At 36.3% G+C, this 22,009-nt stretch overlaps 1 protein-coding gene across 26 annotated transcripts in view; it reads right to left on the bottom strand.

Annotated features, from left to right (window-relative positions):
• The window catches only part of PIK3C2G (phosphatidylinositol-4-phosphate 3-kinase catalytic subunit type 2 gamma), a 510,504-nt gene that overhangs the window by 183,291 nt on the left and 305,204 nt on the right, over window positions 1-22,009 (bottom strand). For all 26 annotated transcript variants that reach the window (XR_011540000.1, XM_070619245.1, XM_070619233.1 and 23 more), the window contains 2 exons: window positions 8,514-8,607; window positions 5,388-5,482 (listed from right to left, as the gene is read on the bottom strand). Coding sequence is in view for 25 of the 26 variants with exons in the window: in XM_070619245.1 (XP_070475346.1) it covers window positions 5,388-5,482; window positions 8,514-8,607 (189 nt within the window). In the remaining variant the exon portion in view is untranslated. The remainder of the gene's footprint in view (window positions 1-5,387; window positions 5,483-8,513; window positions 8,608-22,009) is intronic.

Raw genomic sequence — 22,009 nt, 5'->3', positions numbered from 1 at the left:
CTTGTTAAGCCATGCTGTGGCAGGGGTCCCACATATAAAGTAAAGGAAGGTAAGCATGGATATTAGCTCAGGGCCAATCTTTCTCAGAAAAAAGAGGAGAATTGGCAGCAGATGTTAGCTCAGGGCTAATCTTCCTCAAAAAAAAGAGAACCATTCTATTTAGCTAGTGTTCTAATGGTTAAGATTAGGTGCTCTTACTACTGTGGCCCAGGTTTGTTTCCCCATCAGGGACCCACACCATCCGTCTGTCAGTTGTCATATTGTGGGAACTGGGTGTTGCTGTGATGCTGGAAGCTATGTCACCTGGGTCAAATAACATCAGGGTTAGCCATGGTGGATGGGTTTCAGAGGAGCTTCCAGAATAAGACAGACTAGGAAGAAGAACCTGACCACCCACATCCGGAAAAAAATTGGCCATGAAAACCCTATGAATAGCAGTGGAGCATTACCTGATACAGTGCTAGAAGGTGAGAGGATGGAGCAAAAAGACAGGGCAGGGTCCCACTTTGCTGTACACAGGGTCGCTAGGAGTCAGAATCCACTCAACAGCACTAACAACATTCTGTTTTATCTTTAATAGCTCAACAGCGTCTAGCATCTCAATGTTTGCCACAAAAATGAACAAATGATAAACTAATTCATCATAAGCATTATGTTCTGAATATATATTTTTTCATATTAGAAGGGAACTTCTTGGAGGGAACAATACCTAACCTAAATGAGTGACTCACTAGTGAGAGAATTTTAGACATCAGGGGAGACACATTTAGGAGAGGGAGCAGGAGGAATATGCATGACTTCAAATCATACGACTTAAAATTTCCACATTAGTTTGCTTTATTTAGAGTAGTCCCTGATCTGAGAAATTGCCCCAAAATTCTAGATAAGTTTAGGATAGATGGTTTAGAAAATGAATTGGCAGATTTTGCATCATCTCAACTTTATGGGTAGCATATTAAAGCTCATAATATATGGTGGTTTAATACCAAATGCCACCTTGGAAAGGCATCATGGTAGCAGAGACACCATTTCCTTGGTTCTCCGAACTGGTCCAGTAGACACTGCTGCATCAGCTTGTTCTTTAGGCCCTAATTTCTGGCCTAGGTTTGTCCTTGACTTCTGCTTGCATTCTCCCTCCAATCCAGTTTTGCCATCACTAGTGATATCCATTGCCTACTACCCGATTGGGTCCACTCCTGAAATTGTTCTAGCCTTGCCAGCTCTGGTTTGGCATCAAGCCCAACTGACTACTCAAGCAGCCCTCTCCTGCCCCCTATTGTCACAAATCTGTATGAGTGCAGCAAGGTTCAGGCAACTTATTCCTATTCATTCCTTCAACAATAATTTTTTGACTATTTGTCAAGTGCCAAGTACTGTATTAGGTTCTTGCGATCTATGAATGAATAAAACAGAAAAAAATGCTGCTCTTACAGAGTTTGCAAATGGGGGCTCCATCTCAGGCTGTCCCCACACTATGAAAGGAGTACCTTTAGATTTTTTGCAGCACATGCCTTAAGTAACAATTTACAAAGGAGCCATGTTATAAAATGGCTCCCTACCATATAGATTTTGACTCAAATTGGCTCTCTCTAGGAGCTCATTCAATCAGACTTAGTATTATGCATATAAAAGACTGAAATATTGTTGTTCTGTTTGTGAAACATTTCATAGCATGCTGATGTTCCAATTTTTTAAAACACATATTTAAATTCTTTATCTTCAATAAAGAAATGCTTATTTTAGTTCAAGTTCCCTAGAACAGAGTATAAATCAGCAATTTAGGTGTATGTGATTTGCTGAAGGAATGCTCTTCAAAAAAAATCCTGTGAGGGAGTAAGGGAAGCATTATAGGAGAGAGGAGGAGTTAACAAGGACGAGGTCAAGGTCAGGTCTAGCCTTGATCCTATCCCTGGGGAGGCTCTGGAATGTAAATTGCACCTCAGAGATTTCCCACTTCCCAGACCAGGTGGGAACACAATTATTAACAGAGCACAGTTCTCCAGAGAAGAAGCAGTTGTCAATTAGCAGTCAATAGCCAAAGAAGTGCGAGATGGGTGCACCGGCCAGGTAAAGGGGATCTGGCTGGGCCACCAGCAGTGCCTTTGAGAATGCACTGTACAGGATTCCTGGCATGTAAAAATATTGATGACCTTAAAGAAATTTCTATGGTTTTATGGTTTTAAAAACCCTTTTTTAGTATCTCCGGAGTTCCAGACACTGGTGGGATTAGTACACTGAAGAGTATGACATCACTGATATCATCAGCCACTATATGCAGTAGGGGTGGAAGTAGACAGGGAAACAGGAGTGTTAAGGTAATGTGACATGACTCCTGGCAGAGTCCATAGAGCACACTCTGGGATACAATGTGGAAGCAATACTCAGTCAACCCCAGATGGTGGCTGGGGAGAGGGTCAAAGAAAGCTTCCTGCATGACACGACACCACAGCCAATCTAGTCAGGGCCCTTCATAATGTCCCTTCCTTGCATTATTTATTTCCTGTGTCTACTATAATAAATTACTACTACCTGGTGGCTTAAACAACAGAAATTCTCACAGTCCTGGGTCCAGGAGTCGGAAATCAAGACAGGGCTGTGCTCCCTCTTGAGGTTCTAGGAGAGACTCTTCCTCACCTCTTCTAGCTTCTGCTGACTCTGGACATTTCTTTCACTTTGGGCTACCTCACTCCAGTAAAAGCCTCCATCTCCACATGGCCTTTTCGTGTGTGTGTGTGTGTGTGTGTGTGTGTGTGTGTCTTCTCCTCTTCTGTCTCTTATAAGGACACTTGTCAATGGATTTAGGACCCACCCTGATAACCTAGGTTGATCTAATCTCAAGATCTTTAATTACATCTTCAAAGACCCTTTCGCCAAATAAGGTCATATTCACAGGTTCTTGGAGTTAGGATGTATATATATCTTTTTGGGGATCCCCATTCAACCCAATATCTCACTAACAGTTAAACTGTTTCCTATCCAAAACAGAAAGGGGCACTGAGTTTAACCTTCTATAATTAATTGTTATATGACAGAGGGAGGGGCCTCCTAAGTGTGAACCTGAAATGCTACGGTTCCCATTTATAGCCATCTTTTAGTGTGCAAACTGGGATTGAAAGCTTTTAAATCTTACAAATCCAAAGCTTACTGTTAACTCCCTTTACAAGAAAAATAGGGGCTACTCATGTTACATTCACCCGTCCCATGAAGGAGACTTGCGGTAACTCCAAGTCAATTTCCCCTTTCAGGAAGGCTGCACACAGTGATGCCAAGCAGTCAAGACGGTTTCCTGTCTAAGCCTATTTATTCATAATTCAACATCTAGTGAGGCAACCTCTGATCAGTGGCAGTGGCAGGTGGAAGCAGTGTGGGGGGAGAGCTATTTGGGAGGTATAGAGGTATAGAGGGCTTGGTAAACAATTGGGCATGTTAGTGAGAAACAGGAGGATCCAGAGAAGACTCCAAAGCCTGGGTGAGCAGGGCAAGATGCTGAGTTTAGAGCTGAGTATGCTGAATCTGAAGAAGCAGTAGCTTATCCAAGAGAAAAAACATCATTAAACTGATGGCTGATGGATCTCTACCTTTTATTATTATTATCATTATCATTATTATTATTAGAAGGCATTGTTTTTTTTAAAGGAAAGATACATTGAGAATTTTTTAAAATATAGCACGTGGGGTCTGAGCTGTATCTTAAAGTTTTAATTTAACATTCTACACACAAGCATTCCCTAAACATGATGCTAGCCACCAGCTATTTTTTTTTAACTCCAAGACACATTTTAAATATAAGTAACATTATTTCATGCTTAGTATAGTTTGTCTGATTCTTAATTTTTATTTAAGTTTTAAAAGGATGTAGATATTTTAAAATCTCCCTCAATCTTCCTTTTCCTTTCCATGTTCTCACAAATAAAGCATTCAAAAACAAGCAGTCAATTTACAATTTATATTTTTTCCTATTCCTTCTATCCAACTCATGGTTAAGTTTGTGCTCCACTTTGGTGGCCAGGGGTTCACAGACCTAGTGCTGACCTGAGCACAGACCTAGCACTGCTCATCACGCCATGCTGTGGCAGCATCCCACATAAAATAGAAGAATATTGGCACGGATGTTAGCTCAGCGACAATCTTCCTCAAGCAAAAAGAGGAAGATGGGCAACAGATGTTAGCTCAGGGCCAATCTGCCTCACACACACACAAAAAAGTGGCAAGTCAAGTGTTAAGGGAAGTAAACATGGAGTTTAATGGAGACCTAGCTTTAATATGATAGCAGAACATCACCAAGTATATCCATATTACTTCCCTTAGCACCATAGTAGCTGATTGAAAAACTGGAAGGAATAAGACTTCATTCAGAGCTTGAGAAGAGAGTCTATTCAGTGAAGGGCCTACAGCCAGTCAATGTATCTAATGCCTCATTATACTAACATACTAGAGGAAAATGTTCTGTTTTTTATATTAAAATGAAAATGAGCACCAAAACAACACTGGTGGCTGAAAATTCCCTGTATCTCTACTTTGCTAGGAAATGCTTGAGTCATTTTCATGGGAAGAGTGATGTCTACATGAATAATGTCTTTTAAAGCAGTAAAACATGATACTCAAAGATGATATTGAATTCTCTTTTTTTAATAGTAAGTAAAATTCTTCACTAGCAATTAAAGCCAGTAAATGCTGGCTTGAATGCCTGTTATACATACATGAGGACAACAATGGATCCGATTTTATCCTTAGGTATTGACACTTGTAATTGTTAAAATTTTTGCTATAAAATTGAATTTACAAGGTTAGTAATAAAAGAAAAGTAGGAAAAACAGCCTCCAAAGAACATCATGTTCATTAGGAGCAAGAGTAAGTGATGATGGGAGAAATTCTGATATCTGTTATGTAAGTCTTAATTCTCTACTAATAATATTCCAAGTTTACACTCGGGAAAAGTTTACTCCCCTAGGAATTTTCAACCAAAAGAGTATATGTTGATCTCTATCGTTTATAACTAACATTGTACAGAAATTACTTTTAAAGCACACATTCTTCCAAAATATCCACAGTCTTATAACTAGATTTTATACTGATATCTTCAATAAGTAGATAAAACCACAAATGGCACTTGTGATTTAAAGCTATAGGAAAGCTATCGTCCAGATTTAAAATTCTGATTGAATTTAAACAGCAGCAACTGTACAAAAGAAAGATTTTGAAGACAATGACAGTTAAATTATACTCAAATAAAAATAACCTTGACAAAGACTCGAATCTGGCTGAATTTTAAGTGGAGGTTTATATCAATTACAAAGTAAAGAAATCTTGTACTTCTTCTAAAGCTGCCCCAACAGAGAGAACTTGACGATAAAAAAAGCATCCTACCCTATTTTACTTAACCTTACCAGTAAAGACGATGGGCAATCTGGATGCTTTGCAATGAACGGTGTAACAGGAGTTGCACTAGAGGACTTTCCAGGTTCCATTCAAACTTGACAGCCTGAAGTAAGAGATATAATCACTTCATTCTTTTCTTCTCAGTAACAAAATTATAGCAGAACACAGAGGGACTTAAGAGGCTTGAGAAAAGACCAAGGAAAACAGCACAGTATGTTAACAAAAAGTCAGTAATATATTTGATAGCTTTATTAGCTAGTGTATAACTAATAACACTACACATACATCACACAGTCTGCATTTGTGTAGTCTGTTTCCTGTCCTCATTGATGCTTTAGCATCACAGGATAATAAGTAAGAGCAGGTTATTGGAGGTTCAATCAAGGCTGGTGGAGTTCAACCATGCCTAAGGAGAAGAATCCTGGCACACACAAAAAATCATATCATGATTATAAAAATGACGTCACTACACAATAGAGATTTCTCCTCTTCTGGAGGTGAAATTAACACACATTTAAAGCCTTAACTGAACTCACCAACTGATATATTAGTATTAACCTGCAGACCTGGAAGCTTTACTTAGAGGTTTCAAAGCTGATCAATGCCACCATAACCCACCCTTCTCAAATCCTTTCTCTCATCTCCACTGTGAACAACTAAGATTTTCTAGGATAATCAATCTGGTGGAAAACACAGACAGCAACGGCAACCCCTGATAGCCTCAGGGACCTAATTCAGACTTTCCCCTGCACTCTGCAGGGACTTCACTGTCAGCAGTCAAAAGGTAGGTCCCTATCATCATCACAGGAATGTGAATGTGTTGTGAAAATGAAAACCAGGTTCTCTTCATTAAAATGCTCATCCCTTCTTGAGAGGCAAAGCTTCTATCTTTGGTTGCTCCCTGAGCCATTTAAGTCACACACATACACATATACACACACTCACACACTCCAAGTTTAAGCTAGGTTTTATACCACAGTACAGACAGCAGAAAAAAGTGAGTACAACATTCATTCACACATACACTGAAGAAATACCTCAATATATCTCAAGGATGGGAAGTTTATGAATTCCTAAGGTGTGAGAATGCCAAATATGATTTCAGCAAATTTGCATAAACTTTTGATACTGTCTCGATGTATAAAGATCTTCATGTGTGTTGTCTTAAACTGCAGCTAAGGTTTTCTTTCGCTTACTTGCTAATACTGGGCTGACTAGGTGATGGGTTGTGCTTACGCCCTAATAGTGAGCATATCATATGAGCACACGAGCAGGAAAGATGTCTCAGAATTTACTTCCATACTTGTCTTTTTAGCTTTCTTTTTAGATTTCCCCATCATTTCTGGTTGTATTCAATAACTATCTGTTGCTGTTGAATTGCTTCCCTTGCATCACTCTGTGTAACGGGTACAATTTCTCCCTAAATCCTGCCTCACCATGTAGGAAGTAGGCAATATTTCGGGTGCACATTGCATTATCAAGAGCTGTTCTTGAAACCTACCTGCATGGTTATGACCTGAGGTTTGCAATAACCTCTGGGTCTGGGGCTTAACTGATTCCTAGTCGTGAACAATATCTTCTATTTTTATCATCACCTGAGAGTCCTGTCTTATTGCTTTAACATAGCTTGCATAATTCTAACAAGATAATACACAACAAAATAACATAATTCTAGAAAATAATCAATAGCACAGGATAGTTTATGACTTGGAAAGTTTTAAAGTTGGGGGAGAGCTTGGAAGTTTAAGGGCAAACTCTACAATGAATGTTTTGAAAATTCTTCCCAGTTTTTATTTATTTTCTAGTCACATTATACACTCCTTTCTATTTCAGAACAATTTATAATCTTCATTTCTAATTAGAGAATAGTTGCAATTTTATCTCTATGTATTTGCTAGATTGGATTCTGCATGCACCTTGTCTTACGAATTTGGATTTGCAGGTATACGGTTCTCAGAGATATTCCTGGTGCCAAGTGTACTGATTCAGATTGGGAATTTCAAATGAATTTAATCTAGATAAAATTAAAAACTTACTTTTTGTGTCGTATTATATATATAGTAGGTTGCCCATACTCATGAGCTGAATACTCATGAGCTGATGAGATGAATAGTGTTCCTAGAAGTTGGATCAATCTTTATTTTCACCCCACTATCTTGGCAAGTATAGGAAAATTACAACTATCAGGATTGGCAGAAGTAACTATATGGTATAGCTATTTCTAAACCAGCTCTCTCTTCAGGAGTCCTTCAGAGAAGTGCAGACTCTGTGTGCAAAGTAACATGGTACTCCAGTCAGTAATAGAGGCATCTTTCATTAGTTTCAGAGTTTCCTGTCTTAAATGTTCAAAAACTGAGGCACCTGGCATTTAAAATAGCTTGTAACCACAACCTGACCTTTCAGGCAAGAAAACACCTGACTTAAAAACCAAACCAAACCAAACATAAAGAACACTATTTTAGACCTATTTAGCACTCAGTATATAGTCAACTTGGAAAAATTTATCATTTGTATTTTGGATGTTCAGTCACTTTGGTCATTTGTGAAACATGTAATTGTTTATATTTCAGAACATCCAGACTACATCAGTCTTTGCTCATATTTCTAGGTAAATTTACACTATTTTCTAAAATTACTACTACATTGTGATATTTTACGTTTTCACTAAAATGTACTATCTGGTGGTAGAATTTGCATATTATCTTATAAAATTACTTTCATAAAACTTATAATCAATATTGAATATTCTAAGGGAAAGGGAAGAAACTCACAAATTATGAGGAGCTGCCTAGCAAAAGACTATTTTCTACACATTTGTTTGGTTAATTTTTTCTTGTTTTACATAGATGGAAAGATTTCATCACAAGCATTTCTATATTTTCCGTTTTAATTAATAAGTGAATTTGTTTTTTAAAAATTTCCTTTTTGGCTTTTACATATCCTTTTTGTAATTGTACTAATCTTGGCTAGAGAATGTCTATATTGCCCATATTGATATATGAGTTATAATTTGGTTCCTTTGCTGGCCAAATTGCAATATCACTTTCATGTAGTCTGTTGTTGATTCATTGAAACTCTTTTTGAGAATTACTAGTTAAAATCCTGGAATCCTTTGGCAACTCTGATATTCTTACCTGAACTAGCTGTGGAAGAAATTCCAGTAGTTCATCATTCAAGAGGTTGTCTAATTGTTGCACTGCCACTTTACGAATTTCTTGATCTGGAAAACTAATACAAAGTAAATATATCTATTGAGCTGTTAATGGTATGAAATAATACAGGAGAAACATCACGGAGAACAGAGCATGAATTCCACCCCCAGTGCACAAGATAAAATAATAATCTCGCAATCAATTAAGATGATCATTAGCACCAAATAATTATTTTTCTGTATATTGTACTGTCATGTGTACTGTAGTAGAAAGCTCTTTTGAGTAGACTTAAATTTTGGAAATTTGGGTTTAAGTCAGATCCCTACCAGCTTTTTTGTCTCTAAAATGTGGATTATAGAATATCTGAAAGCTCGGGGCCAGCCCCAGGGCCTAGTGGTTAAGTTCACGCCCTCCACTTCAGCGGCCCAGGGTTTTGCCAGTTCAGACCCTGGGCGTGGACATGGCACCGCTCATCAAGCCATGCTGAGGCGGCGTCCCACATAGCACAGCCAGAAGGACCTACAACTAGAATATACAACTATGTACTGGGGGGCTCGGGGGAGAAGAAGAAGAAGAAGGAAAAAAAAAGAAGATTGGCAACAGATGTTAGCTCAAGTGCCAATCCTTTAAAAAAAAAGAATATCTAAAATCTTTTCTAAAATATATGAAAATCTTTGCTTATTATTTAGCCATGCATTTGTTAAGTAAATTATTACCATCTGGAGATCTGATGGTTTACGTGATTAAAAATGGGATAACAGGTTTTGGCCAGATCACAAGGAAACCAGAAATTCAAAGTAGCTTACAATAAATAAACAAAAATAATTTAATAAGGCTAAATCTTACTAGACTGTGAAGTTCTTGAGGGTAATCATACCTTATTCATTTTTGGACTGTATATGCCTGTTGTAAGATTTAGCGCCCATTAGACACTTAATGTTTGTTACTGCACTAAATTTATGAAAGTATTTAACATTTGAAACACTATTCCAAAGACAAATACTCTTCACATGGGCTCCTCATCTTGCTCTGAAGAACTAGACTCAATTATCTCCAAGCTCCTGGAAAGCCCCTAGAGATAACTTCGGGCACCATACTGTTTTGATATGATTTTGACATACTACACTGACATGATTAGATATAACTATACCAATTATAATTAGATATAATCGATAAGAACAATTAATTTTAAATAAGCAAGTTTCAGAAAAAATTAATACGTAAAATTTAAAACTTGAAGTTCTAGGAACTCATTGAAAAGCAAATAAACAAACAAACAAAACCCCCAAATACTTTTGTATGGAAACTAACTGAATGCTTTTCAACCAGTTAGGTAAGAGCGTTAAAGATTGGCTCCCAATACTGTGGAGATCAGAAAACCTTCAAGTCTTTTAATGTTCAGTCTCTTTTCAGCATATCAGGTTACTGAAGGGTGAAATAAATCCTATGCAGCCACAGTGTCAAGGAAAAAATGGTATTACTCAGTATTTCTCCAGCATCCTTGAAAGGAATTTGAAACGTACTACTTAATAAACAGGTGACATATTTTTTCTTCATTTAAACTGAGTATTTTAATTGCAACAAGAATTTCACTTGCAAGGTTAGTGACTCAAAACTATTATTTCTGCCTGCCCAGTGGCACAGCGGTTAAGTCTGCACATTCCACTTCGGTGGCCTGGGGTTCACCAGTTCAGATCCCGGGTGCGGACATGGCACCGCTTGGCAAGCCATGCTGTGGCAGGTGTCCCACATATAAAGTAGAGGACGATGGGCACAGATGTTAGCTCAGGGCCAGTCTTCCTCAGTAAAAAGAGGAGGATTGGCAGCAGATGTTAGCTCAGGGCTATTCTTCCTCAAAAAACAAAACAAAACTCTTATTGCTGACCTGCAAATACTTTCCCCATAATTTTCTCCTTTTGAACAATCCAGCCATAAGACCTAGTGAGAACTGTAGTCCAGACACATCCCATGAAGTCCTGCTAAGGTCAGAAGATCTCAGCATAGCATAAAGTACAGATGGAAAGCAGAGGGGTGCAATAAAAATGCAAAGCTAGAAGAAGGTCAGCTTGTTTTAGCACACTAAGATTTATTTTCTCCTAACTAAATGTGATTGACTCTAATTTATTGCTCTCAATTATTAAACCATTTGTCTGAAGCTTGTAGACATCAAGGTCAGTTTGAGGACAATTTGAAGTCTTAGATGGAATAGTTACATGGTACATTTTGTTGCCTGAGCAATGACTTAAGTCAGATTCTTAGTTACTCATGCTTTCTTGCCTGCCTATTTTATTTTATTGATATGAATGACAACAAAGAAAGAAAAATAGAAAACAAACATCACAATAAAGCTCTGATAAATAGTATACCTCTAATTATGTATTTATTTCCAAATACTAGAATATAAACTCCATGAAAACAGAAAATCTTGGCCTGTTTTGTTCACGAATGTGTCCCCAGTGCTTTCAGATTGGTGGGCACGCTCTAGATATATCTGAAGAATGTCTAAACTGAATTAATTATCTTTCCACCTAAAATATCTCTACTGCCAGACTTCTCTCCAGTAATCTATGTTTTCATCTTCCTCCAGTCATGTAGGTCTAAAGTTTTAAGAGTTATATTTTTCCTCTCTTTTGCCCTCTTCATTAAATTTTACCCCCTTTCCCATCTGGTGAAATTCTATTTATCCTTGAAGTCAAAGCTCAAGAATCAATTTACTATGAAGCTGTTCCAGCCACTCTGTAGCCCCCTGCAGAATTTATCACACCCTTCTCTATACGATTTTACATTATGTACGTGGATGAGGCCAGGTTCCCTCATTATGAATCCATAGTGCAAGCACAGTTGGATAAAAAGTTCCTACTAGTTTCTTATCTTTAAATTTAATCAGTTGTCAAGTTCTGTTGACTTTTCTATCCCAATGGCTCTAGCATCATGCCCGTTTTTAGTTTTTTCTGTAACTACCTAGTCTATGCCATAATTATCTCATGCTGATGCTAACATTTTTCATAGCAATACCCTATAAAATTTCCTGAATTGTCAGTTCATTTTTCATTAAATGTTAAGTGGTTTTCTATTTCCAATGGACTGCTCTTAGGCCCCTACTGCTTATTAGATATTTAAGGCTAGCTGAACACTTCAGATTTTTCTCCTACCCTAACAGTAAATAAACTGCTCTGGCTCATCGGTATGTTATTTTTACTCTGAAAATGCCATGTGTGTTCTCACCTTTGTGAGTACTGTAACCTCCACTTAAAACATCCTTTCTTTTCTTAAAGTTCTAGTCCTCCTTTAAAATGTGGATCAAATCCCCTTAAAGGTGACCATCACAATCTTTAGTAATCACTTCTCTGAACTCCAAGGGCATTGACTGGCTGACTCCACTGGGAAATTAGAATATGCTAGTGTTTACTTTTGCTAGTTTACCTTTTCATATATGTGTTGTTCTCACTCTTCAACTAGTGAATAAATCAACTGAGGATAAAAATTGTTTCAACCTCTTTATTTTCATTCCTAGGATTTAATACCATGCTCCATATATGTTGAGTGATTAATAAAAATGCATTGATCATGATGATAAAAATGAGGAAATGATACTATTCAGCCTATTTTATTTCTTGCTGTTCTCTGAGATAATTTACATTGGTACCAATAGGTTTAACTTAACAAATACAAAAATTTCAGAATTTTTTCCTTTCAGTCAAAAGGATAAGATAAAAACAAATCTGAAGGTAATGGAAAAGAGGATGTATTTCTTTCAGACTCCTTCAGGAACAGGAGAACAAAAAACTAGTAATATCTGTACAGTACAGTCCTAAAGGAAATCTATATAATGTATTAATATGCGCAAACACGCATATTAATGTTTTTGCACTTTAATGGGAAAGTTTGTCTCTTTTTATTCGCTACTGTTGCAAGAAGTTCAGGAAGAAATTGGAAGAGAAATTGCTAAGAAACTAACCACATGACATCCTGAGATGTGACTAAGTCCTATCGACATTAAAGCATATCCAAATATAACTTCATCTGACTATTTTGGGAAGAGTTGGCCACATTAAAAGAGATGCTGGCAGAGTTAGTGAAGTTCCTGGGAAATGGGCTCTTTCAAACATTGCTGGCAATACGTAGCAACACACATTTAAAAAAAATCTTTAAAGTGTGCTTATTCCTTGATCTTACAATTTTACTTTTGAGAATTTATCCTAAGAAAATAATCAGAGACATGTATAGGATATACGTATGCAAATAAAATTGGAAATAATATAAATGTCTAAAAATAAATAAAGTTGTATATGATATGACCATACAATATATGTGGTCATTAAAAATATTAAAATAATATTTAATAAGAAAATATTGTGAGAAATTTATGCAGTATAATTCCATTTTAAAAAATGTATATATTTCTCCATATGCTTAACAAAACAATGGAAAGGATCAAAATATTAATACCAAATATCTGAATGGAAGTTCCATAGATGATTTTAGTTTTCTTTTTTAAGCTTAGTTTTTAAAGTTTTCAAACTCTCTATCTGAAAATTTTATTGGTCATTAAAATTAATAATTTTCTTAAAGTAAGTAAGGTTCATTCAACTAATTATGAATATATATGAATAATTGCAAATTCATTACCAGCATTAGAATAAAGCTCCAAATCATATGTCCTTTTAAGAGCGAACATTATCGTGTAAAAGAACAAGCATTATATTTTTTTGGTTGACAAAATATTCTTTTAACATAATAGGCCCAAATAGGGATCTCTGTCTCTGGAGAATTTATGCTTAATACCTTTTCAGGGCCCTGAACTCAGGCAAAGATCAATGGACAAATATATTCCACAAATTCTGGTATTTCTTCCCTATGATAGTGACTGAAACTATTTAAATATTCTTTGGGGATATAGTTGTTGGCATTTCATGCTCAGGAACTTGTGTCTCAATGAAGTGAGGGATACCCATATTAGTTCTCTGACTGTTGTGTGATATTAACAGACTGAAATGTCATATGTCACAGAAGAACTGCAAGCTATTTTGAATTTTCCACAAGCCAGGCTATTATAATTTCTCTAATGACCCGATTTTCTTGAAAACTACATACAATTCCTGCCAATAATGAATCAGGAGGCACTTTATAGCCATTCTGCTAACCTTGGGACTACTGATTACTCTTGGCATGGACAGTATACCTTGAGTTTGGGAAGAAACAAAAGTACCACTAGAAGATTCATCAGGCTGATATCAACTAGTACCTCATTTATTTACATTTATATGAAACTTCTTTATAATCAACCAGAAAATAGATCATTTACAATGCAATAAATGGCAATCCATCAGGTTTGAGATATTAAAAAGATACAAGATCAGTAAAACTCCATTACTTGTTGGGGAGGAGATCATGTAAGGTTAAAGACATTTTCACTTATTATGAAAAAGTTTTGTAGTTAGGCATAACAAGAGACCATGTGAAATAATCACTTCTTTAAGGTTATTCATCATTTTTTAAATGTCCATTCAAGTAACCTTTATGTTACTTATTTAGTTTCCCAAGCATGTCTGAATAGAGGAGCAAAAACAATTTTGGTCAAAAGCAAAATACCAAGCTGGTTTACTATTCAGTTTTATATGAATTTCATGAACAGTGATTCTATTTGTTGGGGTTTAGTTGCCTCTGAATTGAGCTGCCAATTGAGTCTCTGGGATCTGTAAAAGGACATGCTACCATAGTTGAGATAGCTATAACTCTGTACAATAACTCTTAAGGAATTACCTAAAAATTGCACATGGTTCATTGTCCAATACGGACATTCAGACACGAAGAAAAAATACTCGTTGAAGACTAAGATTGTAAAAGCTAATAAAAGAAATCTAAGATGTGGCTAAAAAATTCAAAAGGTGAGAAAATTAAGTAAAATTAGAGCAACTTTAAGATAAACATTTTTCAAAGGCAGTTCAGTAAAATATAAACTCTATATTTTGCCAAAAATATAGAGCAAACACAAAGTTTAGGGTCAAGCAGAAGATTAAATTGGAATGGTAATCTTCACACGGGCAGGAAAGGAAGAGTATCAAGTATTTACGTAACTCTTTGGCTCAAGGTCAAAGTAGAAACTGACTAGTTAGTACAGGAGAGATTCTCCTATTTTTGGTTTCAGGATCTTTTTACACTCTTAAGAATTATGGGAGATTCCAAAAGGCTTTGTTTATGTGGGTTATAGTTAGCAATAATTATCATATTAGAAATAAAATCAGGACATTTAAGAAATATTGGTCAATTCATTTAAAATAACATTAATAACCTCTTTACATGTTAATATAAACAGTATACTCCTATGAAAAATCGCTAAATTTCCAAAAACAAAGAAAATATTTAGAGAGAAGAATGATATTGTTTTACATTTTTGCAAATCTCTTTAATGTTGGCTTAATAGAAGACAGCTGGATTCTCCTAGCTGCTCCTGCATTAAATCTGTTGCAATATCACATATGATGCAGCCTCTGAAAACTCTACTCTACGCTCATGAGTGAATGCATGGAGAAAGTCAAGTGACATGGAATTATTATGGAAATAATCTTGACCTTGCAACATCTTTGTAAGCATCTTGGGGACTGCAGATCTTATTTTGGGAACCTCTAATGTACAACGTAGTTTTGGCATGTGTTATTGTTGTGGGGCCATAAGTCAAGGAATCAGCACCTGTGGCCTGTTTTGATGACAGTAGCACATCAACCTATGTCTTCCCTGAGTGATAAATTGGCTTTGAAGTCATTTGACCACCATTCAGATTTGGGAATTGTCATTCCTCCTCTTTATCCTCAGACATCTATAATTTCTCTCATCTCAGAGGACTATAGGAATATCATAAAGGATTCAGACAACCTTCAACAGGCCCAGTGGCATTGTGAAGCGAAATTTCAACAGAAAAATACATCATTCAACTTCTTCCATTTGACTTGTTATTTTGTCATTTCTTCTTCTTTCTTATTTTCTCCCTATATCATTGTTTTTCTCTTTGGTTCTTCTTTCTCTAGTTTGAAAAATGATATAGGGTCAATATCTTACTCAAAAAACTTTGAAGTTACGGGTGAAAGCCAAATGCAATGTAACAAATTTCGACCTTTAAAACAAGTAACTTTGAGTAAACTGAAAAGCAAAGAAATATGAGATCAAATTTAAGTGTTACAGAAATGTCAGACTTCAGAATACACAGTAAGAACTCATGCAGAATGCCATAAGGCTATTCACAGTTAAAAGCCCCAATGTCAAGTAAGAATTAGAAAAGCATCAGCAGTGCAGAACTGTTTCTCCAACAGGTTTTGAGTCTGATGACACACTCAACATCAGCTCGGAAGAAAAATGTCAATATGAATATCTTTGCTGTTTTTCTAGTACTAAAAATGATCAGATGTGGCAGAGAAATTTTTTTCTCAGAAAAGTGGTGAATAAGGATTCTTTAAGATGACCACAAACCTCTACCTACTGAATAATTCATGCTCCTTCAAGGATTTTCACATGATTACAGGATATTAGAACTTGAGGAAACTTGGAGACCTGGTTCAATCTCCTGATTATACAGATGAAGAAAGTGAAACTCAGAGAGTCTGAGCTGTTTCCCCAAAGCCATTTGTTGGTGGCACTGAAATTAGAATCCAAATATCCAGAATACTAGGTCAATAAAATTTCTATAGTACTTCTAGCAAGGCCTTTTTATCTTTCAACTAGATATTATCATATATGCTTATATAAAACCCACAAGACTATCTTGGATGTATTATTCATTTTACTGCATTCTAAACTGGATTAATAGAGACACTTAACAGTGAGCAGTGTTATTTGTCTAACTGGACTGGGGCATTGGCCCAGTCATGAAACAAAGAGAATAAGAATGAATCCTAGATCCAAAGAGACATAGGAACTGTACAGAGATATTTCCTGATGGATAGTCTATGGACTTCAGTATAAAAATAAGGAATTAACCATATAGTCATGGTATTAATTAACTAGAATTATTATTTAAAATTACAGAGTAGTTATTGATTTTGTTCCACTTTATGATTACACTTTGATTTTACTTATAGACAAGCTGAGAAAGGCACTACATAAAGCAAGCAGTGTACTGAAAGCACCATATAGGGATTCTGTGTTTGAGTGGATTAAACATTACATGCAAAAGTAGCATGATGTTGTGAAAAAGAATAAGGAATATCGAGTATAAATATGAAGGTTCGTATCCGATGCTCTCTCTCTATGCAAATTTATCTACACCCATGACTTAATTCCCATCCTTCTGTGGATGATTTCCAAATTAGGGTTCTAGCTTAGCTTTCTCCCGTGAACCACCACCAAACATCTCAAGTACACCTTAAAGCCAACATACCCCAACTTGAACTGCAGAGTTCTATAATCTGTCACCCACCCATCTTAGTGAATGTTTCTATTACCACATACTTAAATAAAACAGAAACCCAGAAATAATCCTTGATACCTCTCCTTTTCACTGCCCCTCTTGATTCAATCCTGTCACTTTTACTCCTCAATGTGCTGATTCTGTTCATTTCAATACGTCACCACTACCACCTTCTAAGTCTGACTTGCCATTTTCTGAGACCTAGACTACTTCCATAGCTTCCTAACTGGTCTTCGCTCATTTACTTTTGCTTCTCTCACCAAATCGGCTTTACACAGACGCTAGAGTGATCTATAAAAGATGCAAATCTGTTCAAAATATTCTCTCACTTAGAATCATTTATGCCTTCCTGTTGTTACAAGAATAAAGATCAAGTTGTTTAACATGTCACTGTTTAGAAGTCTTTAACATGGTCTTCTAGTTTCATCTTAACATGTCTGTTCTTCTTATATCACACACTCCTTCCCTGGACTCCAGACACACTGGCTGTCTTCTAGTTTCCTAGGTTAAGTTGCTGCCCCTGGGCCTTTGCATAGATTCCCTCTTCCCAGAAAACCCTTTTCTTCCTCTCCCCTTTCACCAATTCATTCCCACTCATCTTTTGGATCTGAGCTCAAATATAGCTTCCTCAGGGAAGACTTTCCCCACTTTGAAGAAAACGTTTGGATCTTTTGTTATATGTTATCATAGAACCATGTATCTTTCATTAGAGCTCTTATAACACCTATCGTTTTGTATTTATAATTTGGTAATTACCAATTTCTCCCCACCTCCAGTAGACTGCAACTCCACAAAGGCAGGACTATGTTTCTTTTTCCTTAATATCCTAGCTTGAGGGCCTAACGAAGTGTCTTACATGAGTAGGCCATTAATAAATATCTGCTGAGTGAATGAATGAACAAATTGGGCTTCAATTTCTTCATCTGTAAAATGGGGATCAGGGGGCTAGCCTGGTGGTGTAGCAGTCAAGTTTGCGTGCTCCACTTTGGCAGCTTGGGGTTCATGGGTTCAGATCCCAGGTGTGGACCTATACACCACTCATCAAGCCATGCTGTGGCAGCATCCCACATACAAAACAGAAGAAGACCGGCACAGATGTTAGCTCAGTGACAATCTTCCTCAAGCTAAAAGTGGAAGATTGGCAACAGATGTTAGCTCAGGGTCAATCTTCCTCACCAAAAAAAAAAAGAGAGGTGATCAGCAAAATAGGAAAAATTGTAAATATTGGTAATATTAAAGAGGTGTTTTGTAGATCAAATCACATAACATGGTGGAAGTGCTTTGTAAGCTATAAGTTATTATTAAATTATGAAATATTTATTATTAAGATGATCTTTTATCATATAAAGTTTGAGAAGTGAATTTAAGTTACTTAAGCTTAATAGAAATGAAATCATTCCCAAGGTACATAATGCTATTACCCTCATTTTATAGATAAAGAAACTCGTCCAAGGTAATAGGTAATAAATTCAAGTAATAAGCAGGAAGTGTTCAAGTAATAAGTGGCAGAGCCAGAAATGTTTGATTTCAAAGTTTATGTTGTCAATAGTGAAATTTGGAAGCAACTCCAGAAACTCTCCAAAAGCGCACAAAGGCAAGACACATATTTTTGGGATTATGCAATTCCGCATTCTTCATTCTCAGTATATCAGCTTGACTCTTCCTTCATCGAAAATATTGAAACTTCCACGTTTTTCTCCCCATATCCATGCTTATCTATGATTGCTTTCATATTTTTCCTTCCCTCTCACCCGAGAGGAAGAGGTTACTTTCTTCCTTTCCTTGGATATAATTTCCATTTGTACTTTTGTTCTAGGCTGTTGGTGTCATCTCATTTCACCACTTCACCCATCCCTCTATTTTCTGATCTTCCCTTCATGCATTCTTTGTCTCAATTTGTAAACACGCTTGAGGGTCTTTTATTTAAAGAGTCATACAAACTCCAAACCCCAAAATCCTTTTCTGACCTCCTCCAACTTTAGTGATCTTCTTGCCTTTACCATCAATTCTATTCAAAGAGGCACAAGTTACCTCTCTCCATTTCCTCTTCAGGACCTCGAAGCATGGCATCCAACCTCACTATTAATTCTGCTTTCACTAATATCATCAGTGACTGCTCTATTCTCAAGTCCACTGATCTGTTTTTAGACCTAAATCTATTTAATACTTCTCTAAAGCCTTTGAAAATCTTTTTATGAATTCTAAAATACCACCCTTTTCTCGGTCTCCAACCTCTTGGTCACTCTTTCTAAGTTTCCTTTTCTGGCTTTGCTTGCTCTGTACTGTCCTTAAAATGCTGCTACTCTCCAGGTTCCATCTTTTGTCCCTTTATGTACTTCCTCTACGTATATACACAGAGTACTTCTACTTCTGTGGCTTCCGTTACTGCCTTGAAACCAATAGTTTGCTGATTGTTTTTCAAGTTTTGTTTTCTCTATACTAGGCTTCAAATCTGTATATACAACTGAATATTGGTTATCTCCTCCTAGGTGTCCCACAGGTTTTTAAAGATGCGACATATCCAAAACAGAATTCTCCATCTTACATTACCCAAATTTGCTCTTTCTTCTGTAACTCTTGTCTTCATTAATGATGAAATTATCTATCATTTACCAAAACAGAAAGCTCAAAGTCTTCTGTACCTCTTCTCTTTTTTTCACTTTCCTCTGCAATGTCTCTTGGATCTGCTCTGTGGATCTCTACTGATGCTTAGATGAGGCCCAGACCATTTTCAAATGGACTATTTCAACACCTGACATCTACCTAACATCCTTGCTCTCATTTTCTTTTTTTTTGGTCCATCTTTCACATTGATGCCAGAATTAACCTGTGTAACATAAATCTGATTGTATGACTCCCATTCTTAACAAAATTCCAGGGCTGCAGTAATGAGTCCACAGTACCTACCTACCGGGCTCATGAGGTCCCCAAATAATCTAAACTGAACCATCCTTTCAATCTTGTCTCCCAGTACAATTCCCTTCTAATGTGATGTTAAATTACTCACTATTCTCTGAACCTCCACAAGCATGCACATGCTACTCTTTCTTCCTGGAATGCTATTTCCTCTCTTCTGCACTCAGGAAATTCCTATAATATTTCAAATCAGAATTTAATTCCTTTGTGAAACTTTCTTTACTTTCTCAGAAAAAAATTGCCTCTTTCTCCTTTGGGTACATATAGTACTTAATACATTGATTATAGTACACAGTATATTGTGTGGTGATCTCTAGCTTAAATCTTTCCCATTAAATGGCATGTTTTTTAGAAACAGTCACTATGACTTACTCTTCCATCTCTTTGATTCATTGCATGCCAATTTCCATGTACACATATTTCTGCTCAATAAATAAATGCAAAAGATACACCATCATCCACCACCTAATCATTTAGTCAAACATGGAAGTTATAAGTGTCTCCCTTTTCCATATTCCATTCTGCCTACTTACAATGCTAGTCAAGAATGGTTTTAGTATAAATTAATCTCTACAATAAAGAATGTAGTGGACCACAACTAGAAGGACCCACAATGAAGAATATACAACTAGGTACTGGGGGGGGGGGGCTTTGGGGAGAAAAAGGAAAAAAATAAAATCTTTAAAAAAAAACGAATGTAGTGGTTTGGTGCAAACATTTTTGTGGAACATATTTCCAAGGAAACTGATTTTGGAAGCTAAGGCACTACCTGTTAAGTATTGCTCTTCTTCCTGCAAAACAATAATTTTACATCATGTGGGATGGTAAGTTCTGGTCCCTTGTCAAATTTTTATTTAAGTTTCTGATATAATCCTCTGATGCCAAGTCAGAGTTGCTATTTTTAAATGAATACTTCCTTGAATTGCCTTTTAATGCCTTGAATAATTTCTGCTTATTATTAGCAGTTGAATAGTTGAGCCTGTGCATCAGGGTTCAAGAAAATAGTGAGAATCTGCCAAGAAACACAGACCTTAGCCCTTGGTCTCTGGTATTCTGACAGCACTGCCTTCTCCAATGGAAGTATTGGTATCCTGTGAGCACACTGCTGGCACTCAGTTGTGGAAATATTAACACCCTATGGTCCACACTAGGTGAATTAAATCTTAACATGTTTCCTGATAAAAATCAACCAAAAGGAGTAAGTGAATCTTCAGATAGGATTAAGTAAACAGCAATATCAAAAATTCTCCAAGCTAGAAATGGAGCACACCAGGTCTCAAGAGGTTAACCCATTGAAAAAAGAGACTATTCAAAGGAGAAAAAATAAAGATCTCTGAAGAACTCACTCTGACAACTCACCTAACAAGCACACACTGTTTGTTCTCAGAAAAGTCAGCTTTTGAATTTAGAGAAGTTGAAAGGTTCATTTCTGGAAACAGCTTGTCCTCAAGTTTTCAATAGTTCTGTTAAACTGAGAGTGGGAGTCATAGGATGAATACAATGAAAATAAAATACTCTAACCTTTTCAGTGACCTTCTTTGATGCATGATAAGGAAATGTCCAATGTGCAAATAAATCAAGTTTCTACTAAGTTCCCTGAATAATGCATAATAAACAACACTCTACTTTGAAACCAGTCCCTATAACTGATTATTCAGAAAAAAAGAAATTACACAGTGCAGTAGAAACATCCAGGCATGATAAGATAGTTAAGTGCTGCTACTTACTAAAACTATTTAGGATAGTTTTGTTTACATATTTAATATGTAACTAGCCTAGAGTATTTATGTAGGAAGACTGTAACGCATAGTTAAGATTACAAGCTCTAAATCTCCTTAATTTACTAGCGTCACATTGGGCAACTTAACCTCTGTAAGTCTGTTTCCTCTGAGGTACAATTGGAATAACAATAGTATTTGCCTCATAGGGTTATTGTGGATATTAAAATGAGATAGTACTAAAGGGGCACTAACTAAAAATTTAATCTTTAGACTTAAAACATTGAGTCAAGTAGATTTTCAGCATCTATTTAGGTAGAGAAAGCTCACTATAAGCAGAATTATGCTTAGTTATCAGCGATGAGAAAACATTGAAGCCCATTTAGTGAATCCTCTTATTTTATAAGCAAGAAAACTAAGCAGCATTACAGCATTACAGACCT

This window comes from Equus przewalskii, chromosome 5, assembly GCF_037783145.1.
Source record: "Equus przewalskii isolate Varuska chromosome 5, EquPr2, whole genome shotgun sequence".
NCBI lineage: Eukaryota > Metazoa > Chordata > Mammalia > Perissodactyla > Equidae > Equus > Equus przewalskii.
This window is presented reverse-complemented; position numbering and strand designations above follow the sequence as displayed.